At 32.4% G+C, this 9,448-nt stretch overlaps 1 protein-coding gene across 2 annotated transcripts; it reads left to right on the forward strand.

Moving 5' to 3' along the window:
* Positions 1 to 4,810: 4,810 nt before the first annotated feature.
* LOC132266654 (valerianol synthase TPS8-like) lies at positions 4,811 to 8,864 on the forward strand. 2 transcript variants are annotated; one of them, XM_059767588.1, is made up of 7 exons: positions 4,811 to 4,922; positions 6,214 to 6,490; positions 6,603 to 6,978; positions 7,103 to 7,321; positions 7,475 to 7,613; positions 7,906 to 8,154; positions 8,314 to 8,864. In XM_059767588.1, the coding sequence occupies exons 1-7, from the start codon at positions 4,827 to 4,829 to the stop codon at positions 8,608 to 8,610; spliced, it is 1,653 nt and encodes a 550-aa protein (XP_059623571.1). In that variant the 5' UTR covers positions 4,811 to 4,826; the 3' UTR covers positions 8,611 to 8,864. The 2 variants fall into 2 exon arrangements, with proteins under 2 accessions (XP_059623571.1, XP_059623570.1); XM_059767587.1 differs by lacking the exon at positions 4,811 to 4,922 and adding an exon at positions 4,957 to 5,148.
* The last annotated feature ends 584 nt before the right edge of the window (positions 8,865 to 9,448 follow it).

Genomic DNA, 9,448 nt, shown 5'->3' on the forward strand with positions numbered 1-9,448 from the left:
TTGGGATTATGTTTTAGTTGGGGTACACGTATGTGATCCGGTAACTATTGTATTTATAGCATGGAGTAATAGTGCTATGTGCGCTAGGATTCTTGAGCATGTGGTCATAGGATGTGGTAAATATACATGAGTTTAGCCAACCTTTTGGACTTGGACATGTAGCATTTTGGTATGCTATATGGGATGGGATAGTTAAACTTTTGATACGTGTCAACTATCTTAAAATGATTAGTTTGATATGCTTCACACTAGATAGGGATTTGTTTTTTTTGTAACACCCTGAGATTGGTGGATGTTATTATAATTATATCCATGGGGTTCTGGTAGATAAAGACCATTGTCATGCCACCATGATTTGTGAAAGGTGTTGGAGGTGCAAAATATCTTCAGAGAAATTTCTGAAGCGACCACCAAGTCGAGAGGAGGAGTTCGTGTTGGTGGATATTTATTTGAATGTCGTCAAGAGATGAGGGTGGACTGATTAAATATTTATCAGTCTATTCGTAATTAAGACACGATTCATGAGAGTGTCATTTGGATGGGTTGCTGGTGTTGCACTTAGAGGAGGAATCTAAGTTTCTACACTGAGAATAAAATGTGAAAATTTTTAGGGTCTTAATTTGCGACAATTTGTTGTTTCTCGGACATTAATGATTATACGGAGAATGGGAAAAGTTTCATATTTGTTTGGAACGAAACAAAGAGTCAAATTGACACTACTTATATTAAGCAAGTAGGGTGTGTCAAAGATAGGATGGTGAAACCGATCACCTATCACAAGGAAGCGGTGCACGGTGTATGTGAAAAAGGTCAGAGTAAGTTGACTTTCGATGATTGGAATTTCCGGTTGATTTTATGATCGGTAAGTTTATCACTAATTGGTATTGTATTGGTTTAGCTGCAGGGTTAGCTTTTGACGATGCTCCAAATTAAGTATTGGATTCAGACAGAAGTTGGTGGTACCAGACTAATGGTACTTTTGGTAGATGGAAAAGAGAGTAGGCCTAGTCAGGGGTGGATAATTGGTTGAGATCATCAAAATTTATTGGAAGTTTAATTTCCTGTGGATTAAGAGTGGTGGATTGAGCAAGTTTGTTGCTCGCCCAAATTCTAGTAATGTTCACTTTTGGACTTCGCAATAGGTCCTCATTGCATTGCTAACGGAGGTATAACTGTGTTGCATATCTCTCGATGGAGGATCGGAACGAGAGGGTACATTTGATCATGAAAGAGATACTTGGGATAGATATCCTAGGTTTTTATGGGAAGTTGGAAGTGTTTACTTCATTTCTTATCTTGATGGCACCGGAAGGTTTGTGTGACCACCTTTGGGGTTTTATATATTAATAGAGTAAACCTCTTACCTGTTGGTTTGGAATGGCAGTATAGGTTGTATAATCAGACCCTGGCTTCCTTAAAAGATACATCGGGGAGAAATACTCCCCTTTATAATGGATTGCGTGTGGTTAGGCGGTGGTAGTACGATTTTGTAAATCGGTCACAGCAGGGGACTGTAGGGTAATGAGCAGGGGAATTGAGCCCAAGTTTGCATATGGTTGGTTTGTTTGGGTATTATTTGTAGATGCCGACTGTTTTCTCTTTGTCAGGGTAACAAAAAAAATAAAACATATTTCTTTTTGGGCCCTAGCCACGTTACTGATGTGGGACTCATCACTCATCGTGTGGATGATGAGAATTAGTGTCTCTACAGAGTGGACCATATTCTAGTGATGTGCCACTGATTTTTTTATGCATTTAAAATACTTTTTGTGATTTCAAAAGCAACTCAAATTAACTCAAAATATTTATTTATTTTAAATATTCAATTTTTGTACGTTAAAACGCTCCAATAATTCCAAAACTATATTGATTGAGGTATTTTCATTTAAAGATTTAATTTTTACTCATTAAAATACTAACGGTCCAGAATCATCTAATATTTTCTGGACCATAATAAAATACAATACATATGGTATTTCCGTCCAATGTAAATTCAAATTGCATGCATCGTTGTATTCATGCCTATTTAAATTCATATATCACCTTCCCTAAGTCCCTATTTAGTGTTCGGAACCTTAAATAATCAATTCGGAGTCAAGCAAAACATTTTTACCCAAAAACACCAGATAGTGTTCAAGCGCTGTCCTTAGTGTGCTCGAGCACTATCCCAATACTGTTCGAGCACTATTTCGGAAACAGCTCGAGAAGTCCAATTTTCAGCCATATTCTCCATTGTTAAGGTCCTAAAGTATGTTACTAAGTCCCATAAACATCCAAGTACGAATTTATATCATTATAACATGTAGAAATCCATTAAAAATCAGATCTAAGTCATGAATTTACCAAATCATATATCAAGAACAAATATGAACATAAACCCATAAAAACCTATGCTCTAGATCAATTTAAACATGGATTCAGATGTTAATAACCTTTAATCATCCCTAAAATTATACTAGAGATATATAGATCACATACTCAAGGGAGAAGTGTAGAACAAAGATATATAGATCACTCATTCTTCCTTATTCTTATTCTCTAATGCCGGCAGCCTTCGGGTTACCATTGTCCACTCTGATGATCCTTCTTCTTCTTCTTCTTCCTTCTCTCTATTCCTCTTATATATATATATATATATATATATATATATATATATAACACAAATCTTATACCTAACATACGTCTGACAATCTCAAACTAATATAATAAATAATTATTTTTAATGAACATAATATAAATATATATATACACCTCATTATATATATAACTACTAATCTCCATGGATCACTATCCAACCCATTTAGGATCCCACTCAAATAGTCCAAGACCATATAATTGGTCCACGAGCGCGCTATACCCCAAAGCCATAATCTTTTAATATAAAATAAAATAAAATAAACAAACAACTTAACTAATCAATTAAACACTTCAATTAATTAAATTAAATTAACACATACACATTTAGTCAAGATTAATTAATTCAAATTAAACCAATTATTAATTTAATAAAACAAATAATCAAATAAATACACAATTAAATAGAAAAGCAAATAAATAAATAGTCACATAATTAAATAAAATGTAATTAAAATAATTAAATAATTTTTTAGAAATTAAAGGTATTACAAGGTGGCATTCCATGCCCTAAACGCCAACCCTAAGCAAAAATGGAATGATAATTGCCTTTTCGTATTCAATGATAATTATCTTTTTCATTTTTTCTCTCTATCATATCTTATATTCTCTCAAAAAATTACTTTCATAATAAAAAAAAAATTTCAAATTATTAGTGATGTAGCCACCTCATTACCACCTAATTAATTATTTTTGTGATAGAATTATTTATGATGTTTAACATCTTCCTATCACGTAATGGTCCACATATTTAACAATTAAAAGGCGATTTACAAATATCGCTAGCTATTAGAACTGAAAAGCAACTTGTGGAGGATCTTTAGCGTGAGATGCTCCAAAATAAATAAATAAAGAAAATTTGTGGCTAGACGTTATAAGGTGGGGCTCATTTGTGGCTGGACGGTGTAAGGTGGGGCTCGTAAAAAAAACACAAGGAGTAAAAATGTTGACTTATCATGTTTCTTTTTTTGGTGCGTGTAACCAATGTCTCATCAATTCATCACGTGAATCATACTCTAAGTCGAATTTTTAAAAACTAAAATAAATATGCTCCACATATTGTGATAGAATATACTTTCATAATAAAAAAAAAATTTCAAATTATTAGTGATGTAGCCACCTCATTACCACCTAATTAATTATTTTTGTGATAGAATTATTTATGATGTTTAACATCTTCCTAGCACGTAATGGTCCACATATTTAACAATTAAAAGGCGATTTACAAATATCGCTAGCTATTAGAACTGAAAAGCAACTTGTGGAGGATCTTTAGCGTGAGATGCTCCAAAATAAATAAATAAAGAAAATTTGTGGCTAGACGTTATAAGGTGGGGCTCATTTGTGGCTGGACGTTGTAAGGTGGGGCTCGTAAAAAAAACACAAGGAGTAAAAATGTTGACTTATCATGTTTCTTTTTTGGGTGCGTGTAACCAATGTCTCATCAATTCATCACGTGAATCATACTCTAAGTCGAATTTTTAAAAACTAAAATAAATAAATAAAGAAAATTTGTGGCTAGACGTTATAAGGTGGGGCTCATTTGTGGCTAGACATTATAAGGTGGGGCTCGTAAAAAAAACACAAGGAGTAAAAATGTTGACTTATCATGTTTCTTTTTTTGGGTGTTAGCCGCGTAACCAATTTCTCATCAATTCATCACGTGAATCATACTCTAGTGAAATTTTTAAAAACTAAAATAATTATCGTGATTTCAGAGGGAACTGTAATAAATTTAACTCAATTTTTTTATTTTTTATTTTATTTTTTTTACCTTAATTGAGATATTTTTTATTTATTAAAAACTCTCTTAGTGATTTATAAGAGAATTGGAATAAGTTTAACTAAAATTTTCATTTTTTTTCAAAGATTCAATCTTTATATATTAAAACGCTTTAGTGGCTTCAAATTAAGTTAAGATATTTTTATTTAAAAAATTAATTTTTACTCATTAAAATACTAATGGTCATAATCATTTAATAATTTCTGTTAATTTATACTTTTTCTTGTACAATGAAGTGTACGAGAAAGTATATAATATATTTGGTAGAAATAAAAATTATTAATAGTAAAATTTCTTTTCTTTTTCCCCCTAATTAATAGTAATATTTCTTTTCTCTCTTATGTATCTACGAACACCAAAGTGCTTTAGTGTAAGAAAAAGTATATAATACAAATGGTATTTCCGTCCAATGTATAGCCATGCTGGTGAGTTGGAGAGGATCTGCCGTTCAAACATATCCATGCTGCTGAACAGGAGAGGATCTGACGTTCAAAACAACCAACCTGTAAGACGTCACATTCGAACATCACTCCACTTCTCTCTATAAATATACATGCGTATACATACAAGTGTGCATTACAAATTTACATAGCCCTCGTATTTTCTCCCATCTTGAAATGGCGTCAAGAAATAATCCTAGGAACTGCCAGACCCAAACTTTTCGCCCTTTAGCAAACTTCGAGCCTAGTTTATGGGGTGATTGTTTCAGTTCATTCTATTTTGATAACCAGGTATTTAACAGTTTTGTTATATATATATATATAGTTTCAGCCATGCATTGTGTGTTGTGTGTATATATATATACATGATCAGAGAGAGAGAGATACCCCTAATGATGGCAAAATAAATTTATCATATGGATATGATAGATTGTTTTCACTGATACATGTTTCATGTGATAATAATGCATTAATTCCAAGATCATATCAGTGGGTGTGTGTGTGTGTTTTTTCCCCCCTATATACGCAAGTTGCTTTTACTGATCACTTTATCTCGTCTCTAGTGGGATACAGAAAGCTATGGTTATCAAAAACTTCCTTCTCAAGCTTTTATCACTCGTTTTTCTCAGTTGGCTGGGTTATGGGAAGCTGTTGCTCGCGTAAAATTCATTATGTAGCATATATATATATATATATATATATATATATATATATATATATATATAATTTGGTCGAAAACCGTTATTAATTAAACATGTTGAACACTGACACTTTTCATTCACTAATTTATACTATACATGTATATCTTGACAACATTCAATACTTAGATATTATTTCAATCTACTTTTCCCATAATTACACTTGGGTATACATCAACACAACCGATCAACCTCTTAGAAATTAATAACTCTTTTTCCGGTTACTATGGGTAGAGTTAATAAAAATATATATGAAAACGCAAGTGATCTAGTTGACAGAGACCGTGGCCTTAAATAAAGCGAAATAGAAATATAGAATTTATGTAACAGACTCTAAAAATTTGAAAAAAGACTTAATTGTTGTTGTTGCTGTTGTACTATGTACATCTTTTTTCTATTCATTAATGGTCACAGTTCGATATATAGAGCTTGAGCTTGAAAACGAGCTCTATACTTCTTTGAAGGGACCAGGAAATTGAGTGAGGGTGAGCAATAGTAGGGGATTTTTATTTTTTATTTTTAATTTCGGGGAAAATACTTGGACAAGTAACTGGTAGTACATCAAAAGAACTTTTTTTTTTTTTTGTTTGCTCGAGAACTTCTGATGAACGGCTCTATATCTATATAATTAAATTTGCTGTCTTTGCATATAACGCAGGCATATGAAATGTATTCTAAAGAGATTGAACTGTTGAAAGAAGAAGTGAGAGGTATGCTACTAAATGCAGAAAGTAAAGCAACAGAGAAAATGAAATTGATCAACACACTCGAACGCCTTGGTATCTTCTATCACTTTGAGAAAGAGATCGAAGAGCAGATCAAACAAATCTTTCACTCCCATGCCCACTTTCAAAATATTGAAGACTACAATGATTTGAGCACAACTGCTCTTCATTTTGGAGTATTTAGACAACATGGTCATAACATATCTTGTGGTAAGCCCCTCATGGATCACTTACGTATATGTTTATTGGAGTATAAAAGTATGCAATTCACAACTTATGATCCTTAGAGATGGCTGATATGGTGTTGTATGTTCTGAAACAGATGTCTTCAACAAATTTAAAGACGGCGACGGTAAATTCAATGAAAACCTTACTAGGGATGTAATGGGGATGCTAAGTTTGTATGAGGCTGCACATTTGAGGATTCAAGGAGAAGATATTCTCGATGAGGCTCTTGCTTTCACAACCACTCACCTAGAGTCCATGGTAACTCGTGAATTAAGCCCTCTTCTTGCAAAGCAAATTATGCATGCCCTAAAGCAACCCCTCCACAAAGGCATCCCAAGATTAGGGGCAAGGCATTACATCTCTATCTATGAAGAAGACTCTTCTAAGAATGAATTGTTACTGAAATTTGCAAAGTTTGACTTCAATCTGTTACAATTGATGTACAAGCAAGAACTATGCCACATATCAAGGTATGTGCTTGTATATTTATATCTATCTATCTATGTATCTATATATATATATACACACACACACACACATAGGATGCAATTGGTGCAAATCTAATTTATCTTTTGTATCAATATATGTACGAAGGTGGTGGAAACAATTGGACTTTGAGTCAAAACTTTCTTATGCGAGGAGCAGAGTGGTTGAGTGCTATTTTTGGGCTATGGCAACATTTTCTGAACCTCATTACTCCCTTGCAAGGGTCATGCTCACAAAGATTATGGCAATGGCATCAACTATGGATGATACATATGATGAATATGGTACACTTGAAGAACTCAAACTTTTTACCAATGCAGTCCAGAGGTATATATACTTTCTTAGCCCTCATAACATTTTTGTTTTGATCAGAGAGAGACAAGAGTTGATGAATCCCAAGTCAATGTTCTTTTTGTTGTTCAACTAACTAAGTTGGAAAATTAATTGGATGAATTTGGAAATGGCGTGTTTAACTTTTAGGTGGGAAACAAGTGCCATTGATCAGCTCCCAGATTACATGAAGATATTCTATAGAGCTCTCCTAGATCTCTACGAAGAATTCAACAAGGAAATGACAAAGCAAGGAACATTATACAGTGTCCATCATTCAAAAGATGCAGTATGGCTTACCTAAGCTCTTTTAGTTCAAAATTGATCGATATCAATACATTTCCTTACCTATCCAGAAACAAAAACATAATTAAATAAATTTATGTCATGTGATATATATGGTGAGATATACCAACAAATAATGGGTATTATATATCAAAAATATATATCATGATATATAGTGATACTCTTTTAGGTTTTAAAAAGGGACTCTTAATTTCTATTCAATTCATATCCATTTTAATTTTAATATTTATGTGGTATGATAAGGTGAGATGTTCTTTTGTTGTATCTTATAACAGTTTCAAGAACTGGCGAGGAGTTACTATACCGAGGCCAAGTGGTTCAATGAAGGATACATGCCATCATTTGATGAGTACATATCTAACGCCCTAATCAGTAGTGGTTATTACCTCCTCGCAACGTCATCCTTTATGGGCATGGGAGCAATTGCTACCACTGAGGCATTTGAATGGCTACAAAATAAACCCAAAATTATTGTAGCTATTACTACAATTGCTAGGCTAATGGACAACATAGTAGATCATGAGGTAAAGCCACATAAACATATATTACTGAAGCACAAATCTATGCAAGCAAATTTTCATAAATGTTGCATTTGGAAACATCGAATTTGTGCCTTGGAATCAAAATTGAAGAAAATTTAGTTTGAACAAGTTAACGTTTATGAATCTTTTTAACATTTGAAGGAAGAAAAGAAGAAGGGAAACACTGCTACGGGGATTGAATGCTACATGAAGCAGCACGGCATATCAAAGAAAGAGACAACTGATGAGTTCTATAAGAAGATTGAAAATGCATGGAAGGACATCAATGAGGAATGCCTAAAGCCATCAAACCCCGTCTCGATGCATCTCCTAACCAGAATTCTCAACCTTGCTCGTGTAATGGATGTCTTTTACAAGTTTGAAGATGGGTACACTCATCCGGAAAGAGGGCTGAAAGATCACATTGTGTCAATGTTCGTTGATGCCATACACATATGATCAGCATGCGCAATTTGTGTTTAATTGCATGAAGTTTGGTTAAGCATAGATTTGGTGTACTTAAATAAGTTTCAGGGTTTGTGTTTATCTCGTCTATTAATTAGTATATTTCTTTCGGTTCATGAATAGTTTGAAGTTCGTTTATTGTAATGAATTGTGTATGTGCCCTTTTGGCGTTGTTGTTGTAATTATAAAAGCGCTTTTATGAGTAGAGTTGTCATAAAAGTGCTGTCAATAAAAACATGTTAGGTGTTTGGTGATGCATTATATAAAATACTTTTTATATTTAAAGCAGTGTTAAATTTGTTTGGTAATAGTATTGATTAAAACACTTTTATTATTAATTTTAGTGTATTACCCATATAATAATAAACCCATACAATAATAAAGTGTGCATAAACCAAATGCAATTTCATTCTCTTAACTCAGTAGCTATACGTTTTTATAGAGGATTCTTAACAAATAAAAAAATATAAAATCTTCAGATATTGCGAATGTCTTTGAAAAATCCAAAGTTATAATTTTTTAGATTAATGTAATTTACAAAATATTTATAATTTAGAATCTGATAATTAAGGTAAATGTAAAATTGCGTTATAAATGTAAAAAATAGAAAATTGGGCTATAAATATTGAAAGTAGATTGGAAATGAAATCAGGCTAGCAATAATAGTCCTCATAATATTTCAATAATTATGTTTAAATGTTATATATATATATATATATATATATATATATATATATAATAGGTAATATAGGTATTATACGATGAGAAAGTCCCAACTAAACACTATTATTTACTTATACATTACTATCCTGATAGTTTATATATATATATA

This window comes from Cornus florida, unplaced genomic scaffold (genome assembly GCF_030987335.1).
Source record: "Cornus florida cultivar Cherokee Brave unplaced genomic scaffold, ASM3098733v1 CherokeeBrave_3.0.0_Hap2_Chr07, whole genome shotgun sequence".
Classification (NCBI taxonomy): domain Eukaryota; kingdom Viridiplantae; phylum Streptophyta; class Magnoliopsida; order Cornales; family Cornaceae; genus Cornus; species Cornus florida.

Coding starts and splice junctions, on each gene's coding strand:
- LOC132266654 (XM_059767587.1), top strand. CDS start 5,035: ATGGCGTCAAGAAATAATCCTAGGAACTGCCAGACCCAAACTTTTCGC. Junction 6,979..7,102: donor GAACTATGCCACATATCAAG/GTATGTGCTTGT, acceptor ATATGTACGAAG/GTGGTGGAAACAATTGGACT. Junction 7,322..7,474: donor TTTACCAATGCAGTCCAGAG/GTATATATACTT, acceptor TTTAACTTTTAG/GTGGGAAACAAGTGCCATTG.